Here is a 25,500-nt window from a genome sequence, read left to right on the forward strand (position 1 = left end):
TCTTAAATACATTTTTTGAAACTCTAATAAAACATAGATATTAAGTACACTGTTCCATACCACTCAGATACCTAGCAGTGTAATTTACGCCTATGTAATATACATCTGCTTTAAAAAGTGACTGTAATTGTTAACTCCTTTAACGAAGATATAGTGTTTAATAGCACATGTTTTTACACAAAGCAAAAAAAAAATATTTCCACCTGTAAGATGAGGCAAACTATAAATAACTAGATATTATGTTTTGTAGGTATTCAAGAATCACAGCACGAGCCCAGTTCCCTCGAGTTCTTTGACAATAGCAGAAGCTCAGAGAGTGTGAAGTCGAGGAAGAGGCGGAAAATTCGGGAAAGAACCCTCTGGCGGGAGGGAAATCTCGCGAGAGGCAGGATTCGGGCGCCGCGGGCGGTTAAAAGCCGGTTAGCAGCGGTTGGACGTGCCCAGACTTGCCCACCGCCCTGCGGCCGCGGTTTCCCGCCTTTTCTGAGGTTCGGAAGAGAAACTCTGGGTTCTTTTTCTGGCCTCCTGGACAGAGTGGGCCGCGCGGGTGCGGGCTGTGGTTCCGGCTCGTTCTTCGAAGGGGGGGGCAGCGGTGCCGAGTTCTTTCCCGAGGACGGAACCGGCCGGCGGGACTGGGAAACCGCGCCTCGCTGACGTGGCAGACACCGGCTTCTTCTCGGTAGCCATCCCAGAGCAGCAGGCGGTTTCTCCTCGCCATCGATGCCGTTCACTGGGGCTTTCTTGTCTGATGGTCACTGCGATGTCCTGGTAGAGGTTCTCGCTGGTTTCCGTCGCCTTTGTGGCGACAGGTGGGCGGGAAGGCGGGAATAGTGGGCTTTTACCTGGGACCAGTCCCGCCGCAAGCGACGCTGGCGATGGAGGGGACCTCGTGGCAACGGGCACGCCTGCTCCTTCGCCTAGCCAGTTGGTGTAAAACGTCAGCTTTGAATGAGGAATAAATAGTATATTAATAACACAATGTGAACTCTCCCTCCCCCTATTTTGACTTAATAGGTATTGCCAAGTGGAAGAGCGAAAATGGAAAAGCAAAAGCCTTTTAAATTGTTTGTTCCACCAAGATTAAGCAGCAGCCAAGTGTCTGCAGTGAAACCCCAGAGCTTGGGCCCAGATTCTCATTTGTTCAAGGTAAATTTGCATATGGATCTTCATTGGTCTTCTTTAGGTTAATGAGGCCAAGTGTGTTTTCTCACTGGTGATATAATTATTTATTTTTAGTCAGTATGGTCTGGCTACCCACTGATTTTGTGTAGTATTGCGCCGAATGATCATCGAGCATTCTTGCTCTTGGGCGCCGTTCATCTGCAGAAATCGTCCCTCACTCTGCGTACTTGATAGGACCTGTGTGTTCTAATCCTCCTGCTTCTCCAAATGATGTAATTTATAAGACATACAATGAAACAGTAAAATACAAATGGGGAAAAAAATTACAACATTTTCCCAAGGAAAATAGGAATATTTAATCAAATGCTATGTACAGATAATAATCAGCATTGTGACTGAGTTTCAGACTGGCTCTCAGCTACCTGGGGACAAAGAGGGAAATACTGTCATACAGTAGAGCTCTCATTGACAGGAGGGATTATAGTTTTTCCGGTGAAACCATTTTTTCCTACTATTACTTAAAAATTTGTCATATGGTGCTTCACCTTGGAGGTAGAATGATACAATGAGTATTTTACTTTTGTATGCCATAGAAAATTTCTTATGGATGATATGGCCAAGAATGTATCATTGAAGTGCTATTTCTTAAAGACAATTTTCAATATTGTGTGGGGAAGGATAATAATGAAATTGAAGAATACTAATATCGTTCTATGCTAATAATTAAAATGACTAATTCTTGAATACCTACAAAGCATATGTTGAGTTATAGTTTAGCCTCATCTTACAGGTGAAAATAATTTTTTTTTTTGCTTTGTGTAAAGACATTTGCTATTAAACACTGTATCTTGATTAAAGGAGTTACAATTATAGTCACTTTTTTAAAGCAGATGTAGGGACCAGCAGTTGGCGTAATGGCTATGTCGCTGGACTCCCATGTAGTCAACTATGGTTTGAGTCCTAGACCTGGTGGCTTAAACTCAACACCAGGCATGTGTATATGCATGCCCAGGATCCTGAGAGGAGAATGGAGGAGAAGGGATTGCGGCATGGCCATCCCCCTTTATGCTTTCTGTTTCTCTGTCTCTCTCTTTCTGGCAAGTGTATGTGCCATATAGCAAAAACCTCTCCTAAATAAATAAATAAATAAATAAATAAATAAAATGGATGTATATTATAGGGGTATATGTTATACTACTAGGTATCAGAGTGGTATGGAACAGTGTATTAAGAATATCTTTTGTGTTCTAGAGTTTCAACAAATGTATTGAAGATGATTTTGGTTTTCCATTTGCAATGACTAATCTTTCCAAAAATGGGGAAAACATCAATTCAGGTAGGAGCCTGTAGAAACAATGTATCAACTTACATAGAAGTATTTTATTATATACATTTTCTAGTTATTGAAAATATAGTATCAGTATTCCATTGCTCTCCTTGATGTTAAAAGCTATGTCGCTGGACTCCCATGTAGTCAACTATGGTTTGAGTCCTAGACCTGGTGGCTTAAACTCAACACCAGGCATGTGTATATGCATGCCCAGGATCCTGAGAGGAGAATGGAGGAGAAGGGATTGCGGCATGGCCATCCCCCTTTATGCTTTCTGTTTCTCTGTCTCTCTCTTTCTGGCAAGTGTATGTGCCATATAGCAAAAACCTCTCCTAAATAAATAAATAAATAAATAAATAAATAAAATGGATGTATATTATAGGGGTATATGTTATACTACTAGGTATCAGAGTGGTATGGAACAGTGTATTAAGAATATCTTTTGTGTTCTAGAGTTTCAACAAATGTATTGAAGATGATTTTGGTTTTCCATTTGCAATGACTAATCTTTCCAAAAATGGGGAAAACATCAATTCAGGTAGGAGCCTGTAGAAACAATGTATCAACTTACATAGAAGTATTTTATTATATACATTTTCTAGTTATTGAAAATATAGTATCAGTATTCCATTGCTCTCCTTGATGTTAAAAGTGAATATAATATAAAAAATAAGATGTTGGCATGTCTGATTTTATCTTGCAGATCCTGCTTTACAAAAAGTTAATTTTTTGCCCATGCTTGAACAGGTCAGTTAAGCATAGTATATGTAGGTATAATCTGTTTAGGTATTGAATTATTGTTATTCTCAAGAAAAACATTCTGTAATTGTTGAGTTACTAGTCTTCTGTATTTACATGTTGTTATTTAGAAGCTCATATTGTAAATATTTTCTAGTATAAAACATTCTTTTTTTTAGGTTGATAATTCTGACAGTTGTCACTATCAGGAAGGACTGAAAGAGTCTGATTTTGAGGTCAGAAGATTTCTTATTTTTAAATTTTTTGTAATTGGAGTATAGTTTATTATTTGTATACATATATCTATTTTTTATTTTTTTATTAATTTAAATTTATTTACATTCATTCACTGTACATCATTACAGAATACAAAATGAGATTTTCCATCCAGAGTACACTGTATATTGTCTTAATCAAGCACATCAACAAACATGTTATTGTCAACAAGTAATTTTCCATTTCTTGTTTTCTGTATGTTTTGCTTTTTTTCACCCATCCTTGATTCCCTCTCTTACCCTCTGCCATCTCCCACTCTGCTCCCACACTGTCTCTGGTATCTATGTTTACTTTCTACACTGTTTTCCCCCCACATTTTATTGAATTACTAAAGATCTTAATCTAAATATTTTCATAGCAAACACAGTTGATATATACATTTCCATGAACACAAGTCTTACTTTAGGCATCCTATAAAGTAGCACCTAGCCGGGGCTACATATCTTACTGCAGTCCTTCAATAGATTTTTTTTTCCGAAACTTCTTTTTTTTTTTTTTTTTTTACTTTATTTTTGCTATACGGCACAGGCACTCCAGACAGACAGAGAGAGACAGAAAGCGAAAAATCACACCCCCCCCCAAGGGGGATGGCTACACCACAATCTTCTCCTTCATTCTCCTCTCAGGATCTTGGGCACGCACGCACACACACCCGGTGTGAGTTTAAGCCACCGGGTCCAAGACTCAAACGGCGATCGACTACATGGGAGTCCAGCGACATAGCCATTACGCTAACTGCTGGTCCCAGATCATGGCTTCCTTTGAATGCCACTCTGGGAAATGACTTGCAATCAGTTGTAACAAAATGTTTATTTAATTAAATCCAGAAAATATTTATTGAGCAAATTCCAAGAATTCTGAGCCTATAATAAATCAAACAGGTGTTGGTGGGCTGAAATTGACTTTTTTGAAGCAGAGCATATTTAATTTCCCTGAAATAGCATACCCTTGAGAACCTCTTGGAGATCTGGTCTGGTGCTGGTAAATTCTTTCAGGTTTTGTTTATCTGAGAATGTTCTTGTCTTTTCTTCCCACATGAAAGATAATCTTACCAGGTACAGTATTCTTGGCTGAAATTGCTTTTCTCTTAACACTTCGAATATATTTTCCCATTCTTTCCTCGCTCGCATTGTTTCTGATGAGAGATCTGCTGTTAGCCTGATAGGATGTCATATATCTATTTTTTCAAAAATATTTATTTATTTAATTCCATTTGTTATTATTTTTAAATTTGACCAGAGAGACAGAGAAAGGGAGACAGCTAGCTGCTAGACCTGGGACTTGAACCATGGTTGACCATTTGGGAATGCAGTGTCTTTAATCACCACGCCACCTGCTGGCTTCACCCATGTCTATTTTTATACTTTAATAGTTTTATTTGGTTAACATATTAAATCTTTTAAAGAATTATTTTTTATTTTAACTTAGTTATTTATTTTAATTTGATCAGAGAGGTACAGAGTGAGAGTGAGAGAGAGAGAGAGAAAGTGAGAAAGCAAGCCACCAGGTCTGGGACTCGAACCGTGGTCAGCCATGTGGGAGTCCAGCACCCTTAACCACCATGCCACCTACCAGCATGTATTAAACCTTTTAAAACTTTGTTTTTCTTTTAACTTTGTTGAAACACTAGGCTTCTGTATTTAACTGAATTCTTTAGGGGCAGTTTAAACTGAAAGGAATTTTTTTTTTCTTTATTCATGAACAGTGTGCATGTGTGACATGAGAGAGCGAGAGAAAGAGATGAGCACCATAGGGTGTGGTCATACTATAATCCCTTTCCTCTAGTGCTCTAGCCAGTCAAATCCATGTGTCTTTGGTGTGTTTCAGGCTGACTGGTCAGATTCAAACTGCAGTTGCCATGGGGGATTGATCCTGCTTCTCTTAAATGGTAAAACACAGAGCTGGCTCAGAGAACAATTTTGTATTATAGACATTAAGAATAGAAGACGTGGGATCAGCAGATGACATACTGGTTATGTTACTGGACTCCCACATAGTTGACTGCAGTTGAAGTCCCAGACCCAGCAGCTTAAAACATGCTGGGTGTGTGTGCATATCTGCCCAAAGCCCTGAGAGGAGAATGAAAGAGAAGATGGATTGATATGTGGCCATCTCTCCTGGGGGGCGATTTGTCTCTCTGGTGAGTGCATACACCCTATATCAAAATTTATAAAAAAAAAAAAAATCTTAGGCTTGATGAAAGTTACATCTTATATTTATTATTTTCTTCTCGTTGTTACATTTTAACCTTCATATCCTTTAGTTAATCTTCAAACTATGTATAATCAAAATATTTCAAGACTGTCATTAAGATTTATAGATTTTGGAGACCAGCAGTTGGCATAATGGCTATGTCGTTGGACTCCTCTGTAGTTGACCATGGTTCAAGTCCTGGACCTGGTGGCTTAAACTCACGCTGGGTATGTATGCATGCATGCCCAAGATCCTGAGAGGAGAATGGAGGAGAAGGGATTGCAGCATGACCATCCCCCTTAGGAAGTGATTTCTTGCTTTCTGTCTCTCTGTCTCTGTCTGTCTGGAGAGCGCATGTGCCCTATAGCAAAAATAAAAAACCTCCCAAAAAAGAGATATATAGATTTTGGGCCACTGCCTTGGCCTTAATGATTAAGGAAGCTGGATCCTACATATCTGATAGTGTGTTTCAAATCCAGAATCTGGTGGCTTAAAGCACATGCTGGTATGTTTGTGTGTGTGCCCCAATTCCCAAAAGGCTGAACAAATGGAGAAGTGATGATGGTGTGACTATACTCCATTGGGGGTGTTTTCTCTCTCTGTGTCTCTGGTGCATGAACCCTCTGGCAAATTAAAAAAAAAAAAAAAGTTTATGGACTTTTTTTGTACGGTGATATAACTTAGCTTTTCACCAGCCAGATTCTCTCATTGCCTAAATGTCTTAACTAAGCACATTTCGGGGCCATTTGGTTTTATTCAGCAAGGTGCAACTTGGACAGGTAACCAGTAACTGTAATGAAATAGCTGATACTCCCTTAGTAGTTTAAAGGAGTTGATGTAGGGACCAGCAGTTGATGTAATGGCTATGTCACTGGACTCCCATGTAGTTGACTGTGGTTCGAGTCCGGGACCTGGTGGCTTAAACTCATGCTGGGTGTGTGTGCGTGCGTGCCCAAGATTCCAAGAGGAGAATGGAGGGGAAGGGATTGCAGCGTGGCCGTCTCCCTTGGGGGTTGATGTCTTGCTTTCTGTCTCTTTGTCTCTCTCTGTCTTTCTGGTGACTGCATGCACCCTATAGCAAAAGCCTCTTAAAAAAAATAAAAAAAGAGTTTATGTAGCTTTCAGGATGCTATTGAGGAGCAAATTAAGAAAAAGTTTGGTCTTGACTGTTAGTGCATGGATATTTTTCACAGGCAGCTATAATTTGGTTATATTAACATTTTGGACAAATAATTTTTGAAAACCCATTTTAATAGAATTCAGAACCAATGAGCAGACTTTATTCAAAACTGTATAAGGAGGCTGAAAAGATCAAAAAGTGGAAAGTGAATGTAGAATCTGAACTGAAGCAGAAAGAAAATAAGTTGCAAGAAAATAGAAAGATAATTGAAGCACAGCGAAAAGCCATTCAAGAACTACAGGTATAACAAAATTTTAAATTATAAATGTAGTATAGTAAATATCATAATATTGTTGAAAACTATTATTTTGGTTAAATTGAGTTAATTTTTTCTTTCTGTGAGGAGGATAAAGGATAGTCATTTAAAAAATTTCATTGATACTAGTTGCATTTGCATTTCAAATTTAGGAATGAGTACAGAGGACAAGTTGCACATAATTTAGTGCAAATAATTAGGGAAATAATAAATTACTCTAGATAATTACTCATTCTTGATTTAGTGAGTATAATTTATTATTAAGGATTTTAATTTTATTTCTATTATGTTTTGTTTGATATAAATGTCTTATCATAGTAGAACATTTGTAAATAGATAAAACTTTAAATTTGAAGCTGTGTTTAGCTTTGATTTTTATAATATTAAAGGGAGAAAAAGTTGAGGAAAATGAAGCATCGAGTTAAGACTAAGATTAAAATTTCAAAATGTTTAAAGAGGATAATTTTGTATTAAGACATTATTGAATGCTTTTTTGACATAATTCAGTAAACTTTTAGATTGGTGAAGACAAGCCCTATATTCTTAGGGGAAATTTATGTGTGGTGAAAGGTTCCTTTTTGTGTGGAAAGAATTCTTATAGACCCGTGCAGCATGTTAGCAGAGAACTGCTGCTTCATGATTATACACATGTTTATTTTGGTAAGTGAAATGTGATGAACTGTTTTTCTGTTTTGTAAATTAGTTTGAAAATGAAAAAGTAAGTTTGAAATTAGAAGAAGGAATCCAAGAAAATAAAGATTTAATAAAAGAGTAAGTAACAATTTAATGAATTTGTTGTTTCCAAATTTATTTTTATTCTAGTTTTATTATTAAAATTTTCAAAAATTAGTTGAACACTTACATATTAATTTATAAGTAGAATTCCACCTGGGTACTGTGGAAAAAAGACATATCTATTTTATACTCTAATATTTAGCAAAACTGTAATTAGTTACTAATAACTTCTTTTTTTTTTTAAATGTCAGGTATCAGGAAGAACCATTGGTTGATGTTAGAAAAAGATGCCCGATAATCTTGTATCTACAACTGCCTAGTATATTGTCTAACTTTCTGTTTCACTAGTACCTTAGACACAGCATTTATGAAATAGAGCTCAACTTAGTTTTAGTCTAATGTTCATTCTCAATTCATCTTTATGCTAGTGTAAAAATTATTTATACATGAAAAAGTATAAGTTGGGATATTAAATGTAATTAAAACTTTAGGCTGGAAAGTTAGTAACTTCAACAAAAGAGTCAGAGGTTTTTATTATGAATGCCTAAGAGTCAGAGGTTTTTATTATGAATGCCTTATTTTATGTTTTGATGGTTAGATATCTAAAACATTTCAGGGGTAGTTAATATAAAGCCCCACCCTGTCTTCTCATTTTTCTCTAGGCAAATCTGGAATTGTTTCCTGAAGGGTTCATAGCAACTTGGGTAAAAACTTGTTAAGGAGATGCCACTGTTTTTTAAAAAATGTTTTTTAAGAATTATTTTGTTATTTAATTTTATTTATTTTTATTTGACCAGCAAGAGACAGAGACAGAGAGAGAGAGAGAGAGAGAGAGAGAAGGAAGGTGAGAAAGCAAGCCACCAGGTTTAGGATTTGAACTGTGGTTGGCCCTGTGGGAATCCAGTGCCTCAACCACCATGCCACCTGCTGGCCCCCAGGAGATGCCACTTTTAAAGGGAGGCAGTTACTAAGTCTTATTTGCTAATGGTACAGTTAGCCCATGTTTTCTTCATCTAGTCCTTTATGAGTGATATGTGAAATATTACAAATACCATTTCATAAGGTATTTTTTCAATTAAAAATTTTATAAACTTTATATGTGATTTTTGCTTTGTAGTCAGATCACATTTAGGCAAATTCTTTCCTTTGTTTCAGGAATAATGCCACAAGGCATTTATGTAATCTACTCAAAGAGACCTGTGCTAGATCTGCAGAAAAGACAAAGAAATGTAAATATCTTTCTTGTTTTATGTGATTTTATTAGTTTATTATTTATTACTATTATTATTATTTTTTTGTAGAGTTTTACTATAGGGCACATGTGCTTGCTAGAGAGACAGAAAGCGACAAGTCACCTCCAGGGCATGGCCATGCCGCAGTCCCTTCTCCTCTTGGGATTTTGGACATGCATACACACACTCCTGGTGTGAATTTCAAGTCACCGGTTTTGGGATGCGAACCACAGTCAGCCATATGTGAGTCTGGCAGCATCACTATTACGCCATTTGTTGGTCCCAATTACTTATTGTTCGAGATGAAGAAATTGCCTTAACTTTTTAAAACCAGTTTTGATTTGAACTAATTATGTTTATGTAAGCAGTAACTAATTTCTCTGTTTTTTGAGTTTTTTTTTTATTTTAATATTTATTTATCTATTTAATTGTTGTGATTTTCAACCTGCTGGGTCTGGGATTCAGACTGCGGTTGACTGTGTGGAACCTAGACTCTCAACTACCGCACCACTTGCTGGCCCCTGTCCTTTGAGTTTTGAATTTTTTGAAAACTCAAAAGTTTTTGAAATATGCTATATTGCAAAAGATATATACTTGGCATTTATAATACCTGTTTTAGTTTAAGTGTGAAGGGCTATGCTGAAGGCATGGTGAGTAAAAACAGTGCTGCAAGGTTGAATTCTAACTGGAACAGAATTCTCAAATTTTTCCTAAAGAAACATTCTTTTAAAACATTCTGCTATAGTAATGGTGTATAAATAAAAGAGAAGTCTTTAAAATTTTATATATATTCTGATTTTTTTTTTTGAGAGGTTTATGCTATAGGGCGTGTGCGCTCGCCCAGAAAGACAGAGAGAGACAGAGAGAAAGTGAGAAATCACCCTCCAGGGAGGATGACCACACTGCAATCCCTTTTCCTCCATTCTCCTCTCAGGATCTTGGGCATGCATGCACACGTGCCCGGCAACAGTTTAAGCCACTGGGTCTGGGATTTGAACTGTGGTCAACTATATGGGAGTCCAGTGACATAGCCATTACGCCAACTGCTGGTTCCCATATTCTGATTTTTTAAAAACGTTTATTTCTTGTGGCCAGCAGGTGGCTTGGTGGTTAAGGCACTGGAATCCCGCATGGTCAACTGTGGTTGGAATTCCAGACCTGGTGGTTCATGCTCTCACTTTCCCTTTCTCTCTGTCTCTCTCTGGTCACACTAAAAATAATAATAATAATGAAATTAAATAAATAGATTTTTTTTTTTGAGAGGTTTTTGCTATAGGGCGCATGTGCTCGCCAGAGAGAGAGAGACAGAGAGACAGAAAGCGAGAAATCACCCCCCGTGGGGATGGCCACGCCACAATCCCTTCTCCTCCATTCTCCTTTCAGGATCTTGGGCATGCAGGCATATGCGCCTGGCATGAGTTTAAGCCACCAGGTCCAGGACTCGAACTGTGGTTGACTACATGGGAGTCCAGTGACATAGCCATTATGCTAACTGCTGGTCCCAAGGAGTTTATTTCTTTCATGAGAAAAAGAGAGGGGGAAAGTGAGGAAAAGAGAGATAGAGAGACACCACCCACAAGTGGCCCTGGATCCTGGGCATGTTCATTCCTTATTTACTCAGGGAAGTCTCTGGATGGAAAGTCTCTGGATGTGAACCTGGAATCATGTGTTCCACTTCTTGGCTCCCTTTAAAAAAAAAAATCTTAGTATTTGCCTTATTATTAATGTAAATTTTATCAAAATTCTCACTAAGTTATTGACTAGGCTTTCCTTTTGTTACTGTATTTGTGAAGTTTCCTTTTTATTTTCTTAGAGATATTTTTGCTATAGGGTGTGTGTGCTTGCCAGAGAGAGAGAGAAAGAGACCGAAAGCAAGAAATTACCCCCTGGGGGGATGGCCACACCACAATCCTCCTCCTCCATTCTGCCCTTGGGATTTTGGGCATGTACGCACATGCACCCAGTGTGAGTTTTACACCTCTGGATCCAGGATTTGAACCACGGTCGACTACGTGGGAGTCCAGCAATGTAACCATTATGCCATCTGTCAGTCCTGATTTTTTCCTTTCTTCTTCTTCTTTTTTTTTTAATAATTGTTTTATTTACATTTATTTATTTATTATTTATGAGTGAATCAGAGAGGGAGGGGGGGTGGGAGAGAGAGAGGGAAAGTGAGAAAGCAAGCTGCCAGGTCCAGGACTTGATCTCCAGTCGGCCATGTGGGAGTCCAGCGCCCTTAACCTCCAGGCTACCTGCCAGCCACTGTCTGGAATGTTTTTTAAGTTGCTGGATCTAGGACTCAATCTGTGTTGTTAGCTAAGCTTTGTTGGATCTAACTTCCTTAATCACCAGACAATGGACCGGTCTTTAGTTTTTTCTTTTCTTTTTTTGGAGAGTTTTTTTTTTTTTTTTGCTATAGGGCGCGTGTGCTCGCCAAACAGATAGAGAGACAGAGAGACAGAAAGCGAGAAATCACCCTCTGGGGGGATGGCCATGCTGCAGTTCCTTCTCCTCCATTCTCCTCTCGGGATCTTGGGCACACACACACACACACACACACACACACACACACGCGCGTCTGGTTGAGTTTAAGCCACCGGGTCCGGGACTTGAACCGCATTTGACTATGTGGGAGTCCAGTGACATAGCCATTATGCTAACTGCTGGTCCCCTTAGTTTTTTTTCTTTTAAGAATTATTTCATTGGGTGGGGGGTAGATGGCATGGTGTTTAAAGGTGCTGGATTCTTACATGGCCGACCTTGGTTTGAGTCCCAGACCTGGAGGCTTGCTCTCTTTCTCTCTCTCTCTCTCTCTGTCTCTTTCTGGTCACAATTGAAAAATAATGATAATAAATAATTCTAAAAGAAAAAGTAAATTATTATTTTATTGGGCCAGCAGATAGCATAATGGTAAGTCACAGGACTCCCATATAATTGACTGAGGTTTGAGTCCTGGACCCAGCGGTTTAAAATTCACACTAGCCATCTTTGTGTGCGTGCCTAAGATCCTGAGAGGAGAATGGAGCAGAAGGGATTGTGGCACAGCCATCCCCCCTTAGAGGGGTGATTTTTCACTTTCTGTCTCTGTCTCTCCAGAGAGTGCACATGCCCTATAGCCAAAATCTCTCTTAAAAAGAGAGAACACGAAAATGAGAAGGCAAGCCATGTCCAGGACTCGAACCATGGTTGGCCATGCAAGAGTTCAGTGCTCTTAACCATCACATTACCTGCTGTTTCTGGCTCTTAAATATTTTAATGTCTTAAGTACTGTCTTGTTAGTGTCATGCTTTAAAATTTAATTTTGAACATTTTTTATATTAAAAATAGATGAATATGAACGAGAAGAAACTAGACAAGCTTATATGGATCTAAATAATAACATTGAGGTAAGTATTAATGAAATTTTGAATATTCTAAACAGAAGAAATTTTTAAGTAAGATAGTGATATTTACAAAGATAGTGAGCAACAGTTTTTGCTAGAAATATTATTTATATGTTATTTATTGTATCACCAATAAAATTCTGTGCTATAAGTATTAATATTTTGTTATATATATATTCACATATATTTTTAAAGAATTACTTTATTTAACTTTATGCTTTAATTAATTTATTTATATTTTAATTTGACTAGAGAAGGAGGGAGGGAGGGGGGAGAGAAGAGAGGGGAAGAAGGAAGAGGAGAGAGAGAGAGAGAGAGAGATAAAGCAATCGACTAGGTCTGGGACTGGAACTGTAGTTGGTCATGTGGGAGACTAGCATCCTTAGCCACCACACCACCAGCTGGTCTCATATATGTGTTTTTAATTTACAAGTTAGTTACATAATTTAACTTGATTTGTTCAATATTTATTGATCCTGTTTCAGAGACCAGCACTTCATGACACTTAACCAATATTACAAAAACATATAAAGTATCAGTTCATGTTGTGTTTGGCTCCTGCTTACTTTTGTTGTCTTATCTATCATTCTCCACTTTTTTTCTGCAATAGTCACTCTTTTATGTTTCTCAGATCTGCTAAGTTTTTTCTGATCCTGGTTCTTTGAGTTTGTTCTCTTCATTTAGAACTTTTATGTCTATATTCTTATACACACTTATAAACTTCATTCTACTTTTTAATTGCCCTTTCTTACTACTTTATTTAAAATATGTTTCTATTTGATTGTTCTATGTCTCCCCACTGTATTTAACTTTTCTGAAGAACACTTAAAACTACACATAATTTGAGGCTGGCAGGTGGTGTGATGGTAAAGGTACTGGACTCCCACATGGCCAACTGTAGTTCGAGTCCTGGACCTGGTGTCTTGTTTTCTCACTTTCCCTTTCTCTCTCTCTCTGTTGTTGGTAAAATTAAAACATAAATAATAATAACAAATAAAATAAAATAAAATAAATCTTAAAAAACCCCATAATTTATTTGCTATATATGTATTTATCTGTATGTAACATATAACCCTAGTTCTAATAGGGTAGACAATTTATGTTATTTCCCAAGTGTGTAAAACAACTCCTGACACCCAATAGATACTTAAAAATATTTAATTACTGAATTAATTAGTCTGATTTTGCAAAGCAAGATTTATTGACTATTGAATGAATGTATACTGCCAGATAATGAAAGTATAATTTTCAACTCTTATAACGGAGAGCCTTTACTTTTGTGGAGAAGACAGAAATTAAATAATCACAAATAAATATAAACTACAGATTTGGTATGTGCTACTAAGGAAAATAACTAGCATATGAACAATGGTTTTGCTGTTGTTTGTATGATATAACATGTCTCCTAATTCTTTGAACATGTGGAAAACTAATGTAGGGAGTCTAAAATATACTTCTTTGGCATACTTCTGGGATAACTATCCAGAGAGGCTGCAGGTAGTTAGCTTGAAAGAAAAGCAAATGTATAGAAGTTTTTATCTATTTAAATCAGTAAACACTACTTTTGGACACTGGAAGGAAATTATAGAAGTCCAACATTTGGCCCAAAAAAACGGGATAATTTTTACATCTTTGTGTTTTCTCCCCTCACCATTTCAGACCTTTATATTCTCCTGGTCATTCTCTGAGTTACATTTATGTGGCTTCTGTATATACATGGATACTTTAAAATTTGTATGCCTTTTCTCTTATTTTTTAGTTTGTTAGAGAGCATATATATATATAGAGAGAGAGAGGGACGGTAAGAAAGCATCCTCCATGGAGGATGGCCACTCAATCTCTCCTCCTCCATTTCTTCTCTTGGGATTCTGGGAATGTATGCACACTTGCCTGGCATGTTTCTCAAGTGCTGGACCATGCCAGGTCCGGGACTTGAAACTGTACAATCAGCCATGTGGGATTCAGCTGCCTTAACCACCACACCATTGGCTGGCCTTGTCTTTTCTCTTATTAATCTGCATATTGTTAGGGATTTTCAGTGAATTTCAGAGGGGGAGAGTGTTCATTCATTTTTATACTAGTGTAATAAGAACTCAATACTTTCTGTGGATTCTTTAATTACTTACAAAGTTATAGGGTTTTGTCATTTAAAGTTGTGTGGTTTTAAAACTAACGATCACATTATACAAATGTATTAACTTTTGTACAGTTTGAAGAAAGTTTTAAAAGTCTAATTCTTAAAAGCTAAACTTTCTATTACAGAAAATGATAATAGCTTTTGAGGAACTTCGTGTGCAAGCTGAGAACTCCAGACTGGAAATGCATTTTAAGTGTAGGGCTCCTGTTTAATTTTCATGTTACTGTTTTGCTGTGTATATTTTTATTAGATTCTATTTATGTTTTCATTACTTCATCTGATAGCTTCAACTATTTTATATTTTGTATTGTCTTTGTTTTGTAAGCCCCTCAAAATCTTGTGGAATGTGGCAGGGAATTGATACTATAGTCTTCAGAAAGTTCCTAGAAAATGAATAGAATGAAAAAATTATGCATGGATTTAAAAAATTTTTTATACAGAAAACTCTCATATTTTAATTCCATTTTTTCATGAATTTTTTTGAAGCTCCATAATATTTAAAAATACTTGTTGGATTTAAAACTTATTTTTCATGAAATGAAACTTGTAATTTGTATTTAATTTTTAAAAAGTGTGGTTTTGTCTTATTTTTTCATTTCTTGGTAAAGTATCCTTGTTAAAATAATACACATACACATGTACTTTTAAAACCTATCATTTCTCTTTTTTATAGATTTTTTTTTTTTTGGAGTGGTTTTTGCTATAGGGCGTGTGCGCTCTCCAGAAAGAGAAAAAGCGAGAAATCACTCCCCAGGGGAAATGGCCATACCACAATCCCTTCTCCTCCATTTTCCTCTCGGGATCTTGGGTATGCACACACATGGGCCCAATGTGAGTTTAAGCCACCGAGTCCGGGACTCGAACCGCGGTCGACTACATGGGAGTCCAGCGACGTAGCCATTATACTAACTGCTGGTCCCTAAAACCTATTATTTCAATTTAGTGTGTTATAAAGAATAAACCTAAATGTATGTGTTATTATAACAACTATAGAATTTTCAGTTGTTATTACTTTGATATTACTTAAATTCACTATTTTGCTTACTAGAAAGTTAGCAGGAAGATATTTTCAACTTTTTAGAAATTTTTTTAGTTTTAATATAATTTTGGGATAAATAATGAGGTGAAATAAAACTTTAAGTACTGTTTGTGGGGCCAGCAAGTGGTGTGGTGGTTAAGGCACTGGATACTTACACATGGCTGACCACGATTTGACCATGACCTGGACCTGGTGGCTTACTTTCTGACTTGACCCCTCCCCCCCACCCCGTGTGTGTTTGATTAAATTAAAATGAATGAATGAATGAATGAATAAATAAAATAATTCCTTAAAAATTTTTTGTTTGTAATAGAAAGGTTATACCTTATGTAAAGACATTTCAGTATATTTGTTTTACTTTTAAAGTAAAGGAAGATTATGAAAGAATCCAACACCTTGAAGAAGAGTACAAGAAGGAAATAAATGACAAGGAAAAACAGGTGTTTTTTTTTTTTTTGAACAAACTTTTTATTTACTAATTCATAAAATACTTAAAATTTCAAAAGAAATTTGTGTTTGCTGACTACATGATAAATTTCTACGAGACAGTTTTAATTCTGTATATGTCTATTTAGCCTTTTGCCTAGCTAAATTAATTTTATTAACTTGAATGTGCACTCACTGAATGCTAATCTTTTTGCTCTTTTTTACACTGTGACAAATTTATTATTCACAATTCTGAACTTTTTTGTTTTATAATTAATGACTTATAATTTTCATATTAGAGGGCAATAGAACATTGCACAAAACTATATTTTGTTTTAAATTTTGCTTAGACAGAAACTTCATAAAAATGTAAAGATGATTATTGATTATTTCACTCACATTTACAGTTTATTTTGGAATATTATCTCCATAACACCAGGGGAGGATAATGAAAACAGTATCTTTTGCTTCTTTTAACTTGCATAGTGGAAGACTTGAAATGGTTAAGTCTGTGTCTTCTGACATTCATAGGATTGTTGATTTCAGATTATTATTATGCCAACTGTATAAGCTGCAATCTTGCTTCCCAAATGGAAAGTTATATACAGAGAGGAATCCTGTTCTATTTGTCATTAGTTTTCATTTTTACCCTTTGGTTTGCTACTTGTAATTATAATAAGGATATGAATATACTTACACAATAAAACAATTAGTTGGAAGTATAGAAGGATACTTAGAGTTTTTTTTTTAAGAATTACTTTATTTGGGGAACCAGCAGTTAGTATGGCTATGTTGCTGGACTCCCACGTAGTCGACCGCGGTTCGCGTCCTGGACCTGGTGGCTTAAAACTCACGCTGGGCGCGTGTGCGTGCGTGCCCAAGATCCCGAGAGGAGAATGGAGGAGAAGGGATTGCAGAGTGGCCATGCCCCCTAAGGGGTAATTTCTTGCTTTCTGTCTCTGTGTCTCTCTCTGTCTGTCTGGTGAGCGCATGTGCCTTATAGCAAAAAACCTCTCCAAAAAAAAAAAAAAAGAATTACTTTATTTAACTTATTTTTGTATGCTAAGGTCATGCATATTATGAAAAACCTATGCATGGAGACTATCCATTTCTTCCAACTGCTTTTTTTCTTTACATAATTATAGTTTGGATTATAGAATTATTGAACTTTTATGGTTCCATGGAAGATAAAGTCTGTATTTATTGTTTTCCAAATTATATATTGGGTGATTTTGAGATGAACATAGGGCGGACAGCCTTTGCTGTACATTGAGCTCCATAGAGACAGCACTAGGGCAAGTGAGAGCTAGACGGGCACTGAAGGGCACTGTGCCTCATGGAGAAAAGATAACTAAACATGGGCAAAAGAAATACTAAGAAGCTGAGAGGCAAAATGTCATCATATGCATTCTTTGTGCAAACTTACCGGGAGGAGCACTAGAAGCAGCACTCAGATGCTTCAGTCAACTTCTCAGAGTTTTCTAAGAAGTGCTCAGAGAGGTGGAAGACCATGTCTGCTAAAGAAAGGAAAGTCTGAAGATATGGCAAAGGAGGACATGGCCTGTTATGAAAGAGAAATGAAAACCTATATCCCTCCTACGGGGAAACAAAAAAGAAGTTCAAGATCCCAGTGCACTCAAGAGACCTCTTTTGACCTTTTTCTTGTTCTGTTCTGAAGATTGTCCGAGAATCAAAGGAGAACATCCTGGTCTATCTGTTAGTGATATTGCAAAGAAACTGGGAGAGATGTGGAATAACACTGCTGCAGATTGTAAACAGCTTTTTCAAAAGGCTACTAAGCTGAAGGAAAAATATGAAAAGGATATTGCTACATACTGAGCTAAAGGAAAGCCTTGATGCAGCAAAAAAGGGAGTTCTCAAGGCTGCAAAGAGCAAGAAAAAGGAGGGAGGAGGAGGAAGACGAGGAAGATGAAGAAGTGAGGAAGATGAGGATGAAGATGATGAATAAGTTGGTTCTAGTGCAGTTTTTTTCCTTTTCTGTAAGGCATTTAGCCTCCCAGTCATATACTCAACTCACTCCTTTTAAAGAAAAAAATTGAAATGTAAGGCTGTGTGAGATTTATTTTTAAACTAGACAGTATCTTTTTTTTTTTTGTATAGTTAACTCTACTGAATGTGTCTTTAGATAGCCCTGTCCTGGTGGTATTTTCAATAACCACTTACCTTGCCTGGTACAATATGGGGTTGTAAATTGGCATGGAAATTTAAAGCAGTTCTTGTTAGTACACAGAACAAATTAGTTATATATGGGTATGGTAGTTTTTTCATGTTAAGTTGTCTCTGATGCAGCTTATACAAAATAATTGTTCTGTTAACTGAATACCATGCTGTACTTGCAAAATAAAAAAAAATTGCAGCTGTTTTGTTGGCATTCTGAATACTTCTAAGTAAATACAATTTTTGTTTTTGGAGAGGTTTTGCTATAGGGTGAGCACAACAGAGACAGACAGACAGAAAGTGAGAAATCATGCCCTGGGGGGGGATGGCCACACCACAATCCCTTCTCCATTCTCCTCTCAGGATCTTGGGCACACATGCACACACACCCAGCATGAGTTTAAGCTACCAGGTCCAGGACTCGAACCATTGTTGACTGCATGGGAGTCCAGCGACATAGCCATTATACCAACTGCCAGTCTAGTAAATACAATTTTTTTATTTCAAAAAAAAAACATGGGGCAGAGATCTTTTGTCATTTTTAATCTGGAAGTCTTCAGTCTATCTTTATAAGTTTAATTTTCACCTTTTCTTTACATCGAAAAACAGTATTTTCAGTTAGTTCTATGAATGAAGCGTGATCTCTTGATCCTTTGTGTTCTTGTATCAACCTAGAATGCTCATTTCTACATTTTTGCCTGATTAATTTGTATTTGTCTATCAAGACTCATTTCATTCCTCTGAAAATTTATTTTATAAAAAGTTTACTTATTTCTTCAGAGAAGGAGACCAGGAAAGAGGGAGAGACAACACCCCCAACAGGGTCATGGCATTGCAGTCTAACTTCAGCCTCCTCCAGTCTTAGATCATGAGCATGTGCATGCTTGGCATACTCAGGTCTGCAGAGGCAAACCCAGAACCCTTCCCATGTGGGTCGGCTTCATAGAGTGTCACATTTTACCATTATGAAAAATAGTAAAATTTTATCCCACAAATAATTTTAAATTACTTCCTCACACTGATTTGTGCATTACTTTTGAAAGTTCCTATAACATTTTTGTCCTATTAATATTCAGGTTTAGTTGTTTCTTATCTAGGCTATGGGTTCCCGAAGATGAGTTCCCTCATTCATGTGTATTAAATGCTTTTTATAGTTTCTGGCACAGAGTAGATGCTCAGTAATTTTGAATAAATCAATTGGTAGTTTCCATTATATAATTTTCTCAGTAATAATTTGATATTTGTAGTATAATTTTGAGTATATCATACTAGATCATCCATTCATTTACTAGATGTTTATTTTGCAAGTATGTATTAAAGGCTGGGCCCAACCAGTTGAAAAGTATAAAAACAAGTATATAAAATAATTGTAAGTGATGATAAATATTATGGTATCATATTTAGCTTTTTATATCTATAATGCATTATTTAAATATTTTAGGTATCACTGCTAATGATTCAAAGCACCGAGAAGGAAAATAAAATGAAAGACCTAACATTTCTACTAGAAGAATCAAGAAATAAAGTTAATCAATTAGAGGACAAAATAAGTAAGAATTCATATAAGAAAATATAACAGTATATCTTATATATTCCTCTTGCTATATGTTCTAAATTTTGGCTTTTATTAAAAGTTTGTTGTGAAGCTTCCTAGTGCTGTAATTCTCAACACAGGTTATATTGGTTTGAGGAGGCCATAATAAAATCGCTTGGGAAACTTTTTCAAAATATATATACTTTTCTCTTTTCCGTCCTCTTAACTTTCTTCAAAATTTCAATAATGGGGACCAGCAGTTAGCATAATAACTAAGTTGCTGGACTCCCATGTAGTCGACCGTGGTTTGAGTCCCAGACCCGGTTGCTTAAACTCAACGCCTGGTGCATGTGCATGCATGCCCAAGATCCTGAGAGGAGAATGGGGAGGAGAAGGGATTATGGTGTGGCCATCCCCTCTGAGGGGGGAGGGGTGATTACTTGCTTTCTGTCTCTCTGTTCCTTTCTGTCTTTCCAGCGAGCGCACACACAGCCTATAACAAAAATCTCTCAAAAAAAATTTTCAATAATGTACAAAGAACAGTATTTTTGTCTTTTTTCTCTCCACTGATTATACATTCTAATTGCCTAGAACGGCGCCTGCCACATCTGAGGCACTTAATAAATACTTTATGAATGAACTAAGTCCATGGGAGCACTATGGAGGAAGTTACTAATTCTTTCCTGAGCAAGACTTTTGGAAAGGCATTAGAGAAAAACTGTTGAACAACACAGATTTATTACCATACAGATTTGGAAATCAGAGGTCCAAAATTAGTCTAATAGGGTTAACATCAATATGTTGGCATGTCTTAGGTCTTTCTGGAGACTTTCAGGGAGAATTTGTTATTTTCTTTCTCAGCTTCTAGAGGCCACCTGCATTCCATGGCTTATGGCCCCTTTCTCACATAATTCTAACTTCTGCTTCTGTTGTCTCATTTCCTCTAACTTTGATCTTTCTACCCCCCTTTTAGCAGGCTGTTGTTTGTGTTTGTATAACTCACCTGGGTAATAAGGAATAATCTTTACATCACAAAGTTCTTTATCATACCTGCAGCTTTTTTTGTGTGTAAGGTAACATTTTCACAGGTTCTGGTGATTAGGTCATGAATATTTTTAGAGATTTATTATTTTATTTTCTACAGTGGTGGTATTAAGTTCTTTAATCTTGATTTTTTTTGTCTAATGTTTTTATTAGTTTCTTAGAGAAGCGTTTTGAAGACTTCAAATATTGTATAATGTGGCTATGTGTATTGTTCTTTTCAGTTCTTACAGTTTTTAATTCACATATTTTGTAGTTCTGTTTTTTGTGAATACACATTTAGGATTGTTCCTATCTTTTTGGCTCTTTTATCACGTAATAGTTCTCTGGTAATTTTCTTACTGTGAAGTTTATGCTACCTCATATTAATGTCATTCTTACTTTTGATTAATGGTTGTATGTTGTAACTTTAAAATTTTTTTTATTTTCAAACTGTGTATATTATTATATATGAAATAAGTTTTCTGTAGCTAGCATGTAATTGGGTTACTTTTTAAAAATTCAGTTTGCCAGTGATATATTTAAGATCATTTATATTTAATGTAATTATTTATTTGTAAGGGCTTAAATCTTTAATTCTTTTGTTTGATATTTACCTCTGTTTTCTTTTTTTTGGAGAAGTATTTGCTATAGGGTGTGTGCACTCACCAGAAAGAGAGACTGAAAGTGAGAAATCACCCCCTGGGGGGGATGGCTGTGCCACAACCCTTTCTCCTCCATTCTCCTCTCGGGATCTTGAGCACGCATGCACGCATGCCCGGCATGAGTTCAAACCACTAGGTCTGGGACTTGAACTGCAGTCACCTCCGTGGGAATCCAGTGATGTAGCCATTATGCCATCTGCTGGTCCTGATATTTGCCTCTGTTTTCTATTTTACACCTTTTTGTGAGGTAACTTGATTTTATTTTCCTTAAGAATTCCATTTTGACTTATCTGTGTTTTTGTTTGTCTCTATTTTTTTTTCTTTCATGACTACTATTGTTACTGTGGAAAAATACATAACTTAACAGAATCTGTTGGCATCATCATTTTACCAGTTCAAGTGAAGTATAGAGTTTTCCTTCCTTTTTTTTTTTTTTTACATAATTTACTATCCCCATTTTTAATACAGTTGTCTTTAATATTTCTTTAACATACATTTAAAACCACACTGGATGAAGTTAAAATTTTCACTTCAATAATTAAACATAAGTTAGAAAATTCAAGAGAAGGAAAGGAAAGCCTATTGTATTTACCCATGTTTTATCATGTTCTCCTTTCCTGTTATTTCCAAGCCTCCTTTTATTTCCTTTTTGATTGAAGTACTAAGTCATTGTTTTAGAACAAGTCTACTTGCAAGAAATTTCCATAGAATTCCTTCATCTAAGAATGTCTTGATCTGTTTTTCCTTGAAACATGTTTTCATTAGTTATAGGATTCTGATTGCCAGTTGTTTTCTTTCATAACTTACAAAATATTGCACCACATTGTTCTGACTACCACAATTTCTGATGAGAAATCCATTATTATTCTGTTATGTTGCTGGAAAAGTCATGATGTATTTTTTCTGTTTTTCTATGCAAAAATGGATAATGACTTATCTGACATCCCAATAATACTCCTCCCCCATCTGTAAGATATTGTTTTTCACTAGCTTTCAGTATATTTTTTTGTTTTTAGTTTTTAGAAATTTAAATATATCTTGCACTGGCATGTATTTCTTTGGGTTTATCTTCTTAGAGATTTGCTAAGCTTCTTACGTATGTAGGGTTGTATGTTTTGCCAGCTTTGCAGAATTTTCAGGCATTATTTCTTTGAATACTTTTTCAGCTCTGCTCTCTTGATGTTCTCTTTCAAGGGACTCCGCTGACATGAAACTTAGATATTTTGTTATAGTCCCACAGATCTCTAAGCTTTGTTCATTTTAAAATTTTTTTGACGGTGCTTTCTCTTTTCAGACTACCTAATTTTTATTGTTCTGTTTTCTAGTTCTTTGACCCTCCTCCCTTTGGCTGTTGAGCTCTTCCATGGAGTTTTAATTTTTTAATTTTTTTTTTTCCGTTAGAAACTTTCCGTATGGGGGACCATATGTTGGCGTAATGGCTATGTCGCTGGACTCCCATGTAGTTGCCTGCAGTTCGAGTCCTGGACCCAGAGGCTTAAAACTCACTCTAGGAGCATGTGTGTGTGTGCCCAAGATCCCGAGAGGAGAATGGAGGAGAAGGGATTGGGCGTGGCCATCTCCCCTGGGGGGTGATTTCTTGCTTTCTGTCTCTCTGTCTGTCTCTGTCTTTCTGGCAAGCACCTGTGCCCTGCAACAAAAACCACTCAAAAAAAATTCCATATGTTTCTTTGGTGAGATGTCTTGTTTCTTTACTGAAACTAAGTCTTTATTGGTTTCTGGTGTATTTATAATAGCTTATTGAAGCATTTCTGCTATGCTGTTTCAAAATCTTTGTCAGTTAATTCTAACATACCTGTTATCTTGATTTTAGTATCTATTGATTGTCTTTTAAATTTCAGTTTGAGATTTTTCTGTTTCTTGTAATGATGAGGAATTATGCTTGTAAACTAGATGCGTCTGTGTTGTGTTATGAGACTTTGAATCTTATTTCTGTTGTTTTAACTGGCTTCCTTTGACATTGTGTTTTTAGTATGGAAAGAGGAGGATGCTGCCTTCTTTTTTTTTTAGATAAGTTTTTGCCATAGGGTGCAAGCACTCACCATAAAGACAGAGAGAAAGAGTGACAGAAAGCAAGAAATCACCCCTCAGGGGAGATGGCTACATCACAATCCCTTCTCCTCTGTTCTCCTCTCAGGATCTTGGGCACTCATACCCGGTGTGAGTTTGAGCCACCAGGTCTGGGACTCGAACTCCATTCGACTACATGGGAGTCCAGCAACGTAGCCATTACGCCATCTGCTGGTCCCAATACTGCCTTATTTCTGCAAGATGAGGCAGAAGTCTAGGTTTTCTACTTGACTTTTGTTGACCTAAGTAGTGGATTCCTGTTGCTGCTGGGTAGATTGGGAATTGTGGTTTTCCAGGTGGTCTCCAAAGTCACCATGGTGGGGTGGGCTTTATTACTGCTGTGATTGGCTCTGTACTAACCCTCTTCTGATACCATCCTAGTGGAGGGCTTTTAAGGTGCCTTATTATTACTGGTTGTGAGTAGACACCTGGATCCTCCTCGTGTGATCTCTACTGTCACTGGAGATGGGGGAGCTATTATTTGCTAGTGGTGATAAAACACAGGACAACAACTTAACCTTCTCTGGTGCTACCACAGTTGGGGCATTATAGTGTCTCATCCCCGTCTGGTGACATTGAAGGTCTGGGGTCCCAACTTGTATTATATTGGTTTGGCATGGGTGGGGTGGACACACAGTTTTTCTTGTGCTGTTTATCTGTAGTGAGTCTTGCAAGGTTACCTCTTTCCTGGTCCTTTGGCTAGAAAGCAGATTTTTGTTGAAGCTTCTTCTTCTTTTTTTTTTTTTTCTTTCGTTTGTGCCCAATTGTATTTGTAGATTTCTGGCTTCTTTAGTTCTTAAGTCTAGGATATGTAAGGCAAGCACCCCCCCAAAAAACAAACAAACAAAAAAATAAAAAGCCCCCTCAGAACAAAAACTGAACCAGTTCCTCCAAAAGAAAAAAAAATGCATATACCTTCTTTCTGGGCTATTTAAGGATGTTATTCTTTTTAGTCCTCACTTCTTCTATTTTTATTATGTATTTTAATTGGACAAGACATTGGTATTACTATTTTATTACAGATCATGTTTATTTGGTTTTACCGATATATTTTTGTCCATTTTCTTTATTCTTAATTCTTTTTATTTCTGTGCATCTTGAACATTTTAAGTAGATTATTTTCTTTCTTCCCTAAAGAGACTATTTAGAGTCTCTTTTAGTAAGAATATCGTTAAGATGAGCTTGCTTAGATTTTGTGTATACATTTTTTTATTCATTCTCATCTGTTAAGGATGTTCGAGTGATATGTACTTCTAGGTAGACATTCTGTATGTTATTTCTAGAAATTTCTTTTGGCATACTGAAGAATAATACTGAAAGTATTGTTTTCATTTTCTTTTGATATTCATTTTTTGATTTTCTTTACTGATATTAAGTCAGATGTTAAATATTGACCCTTTGAAGATAAGACATTTTTTCCCTTTCTTTTGAGGCTTTTCATATTTCCTTTGTCTTTGATTTTTTTCAGTTACAGTATTTTTATGTATGAATTTAATTGTATTTTATAGCTTCTTAAATCTGTAAATGTGTGTCCTTTATTATTGTTCCTTGAAAATTCTCAGCAATAATCTTATTAGATGTATATGCTCTGTTTTCTCACCTTCTGAATAAAAAAGTTTTGATTTTCTAACTCTTCTGTAACTCTTAATTTCTTCCCATATTTTAACAGTTTTGCCTTCCTGTGGCTTATTCTGGTTAATTTCTTCTGACTTATTTTGTAATTCACCCCTTTCATTCATTTCTTACCCATTATGAAACCTCTCCATTTTAAATTTAAGGTGTCAGTCTTAAGTCTTTTTTTTTTTCCCTTTTTTTTAAGAGAGATTTTTGCTGTAGGTCCCATGTGCTAGCCAGAGAGACAGAAAGAGACAGAGAGTCAGAAAATGAGAAATCACCTCCCAGGGGAAATGGCCACGCCACAATCCCTTCTCTTCTATTTTCCTCTCAGGATTTTTGGGCACACAACGC

At 36.4% G+C, this 25,500-nt stretch overlaps 1 protein-coding gene across 1 annotated transcript in view; it reads left to right on the forward strand.

Annotated features, from left to right (window-relative positions):
• The first annotated feature begins 544 nt into the window (after window positions 1–544).
• The window catches only part of SYCP1 (synaptonemal complex protein 1), a 127,434-nt gene continuing 102,478 nt past the window's right edge, over window positions 545–25,500 (forward strand). Inside the window, exons 1-12 of the mRNA XM_027772295.1 lie at window positions 545–768; window positions 1,015–1,146; window positions 2,374–2,458; window positions 3,156–3,199; window positions 3,370–3,426; window positions 6,916–7,080; window positions 7,799–7,866; window positions 8,986–9,059; window positions 12,390–12,448; window positions 14,708–14,777; window positions 15,988–16,061; window positions 19,667–19,775. Of these exons, the coding sequence (XP_027628096.1) occupies window positions 721–768; window positions 1,015–1,146; window positions 2,374–2,458; window positions 3,156–3,199; window positions 3,370–3,426; window positions 6,916–7,080; window positions 7,799–7,866; window positions 8,986–9,059; window positions 12,390–12,448; window positions 14,708–14,777; window positions 15,988–16,061; window positions 19,667–19,775 (985 nt within the window). The 5' untranslated portion in view covers window positions 545–720. The remainder of the gene's footprint in view (window positions 769–1,014; window positions 1,147–2,373; window positions 2,459–3,155; window positions 3,200–3,369; window positions 3,427–6,915; window positions 7,081–7,798; window positions 7,867–8,985; window positions 9,060–12,389; window positions 12,449–14,707; window positions 14,778–15,987; window positions 16,062–19,666; window positions 19,776–25,500) is intronic.

This window comes from Tupaia chinensis, unplaced genomic scaffold, assembly GCF_000334495.1.
Source record: "Tupaia chinensis unplaced genomic scaffold, TupChi_1.0 Scaffold000270_2, whole genome shotgun sequence".
NCBI classification, from domain to species: domain Eukaryota; kingdom Metazoa; phylum Chordata; class Mammalia; order Scandentia; family Tupaiidae; genus Tupaia; species Tupaia belangeri.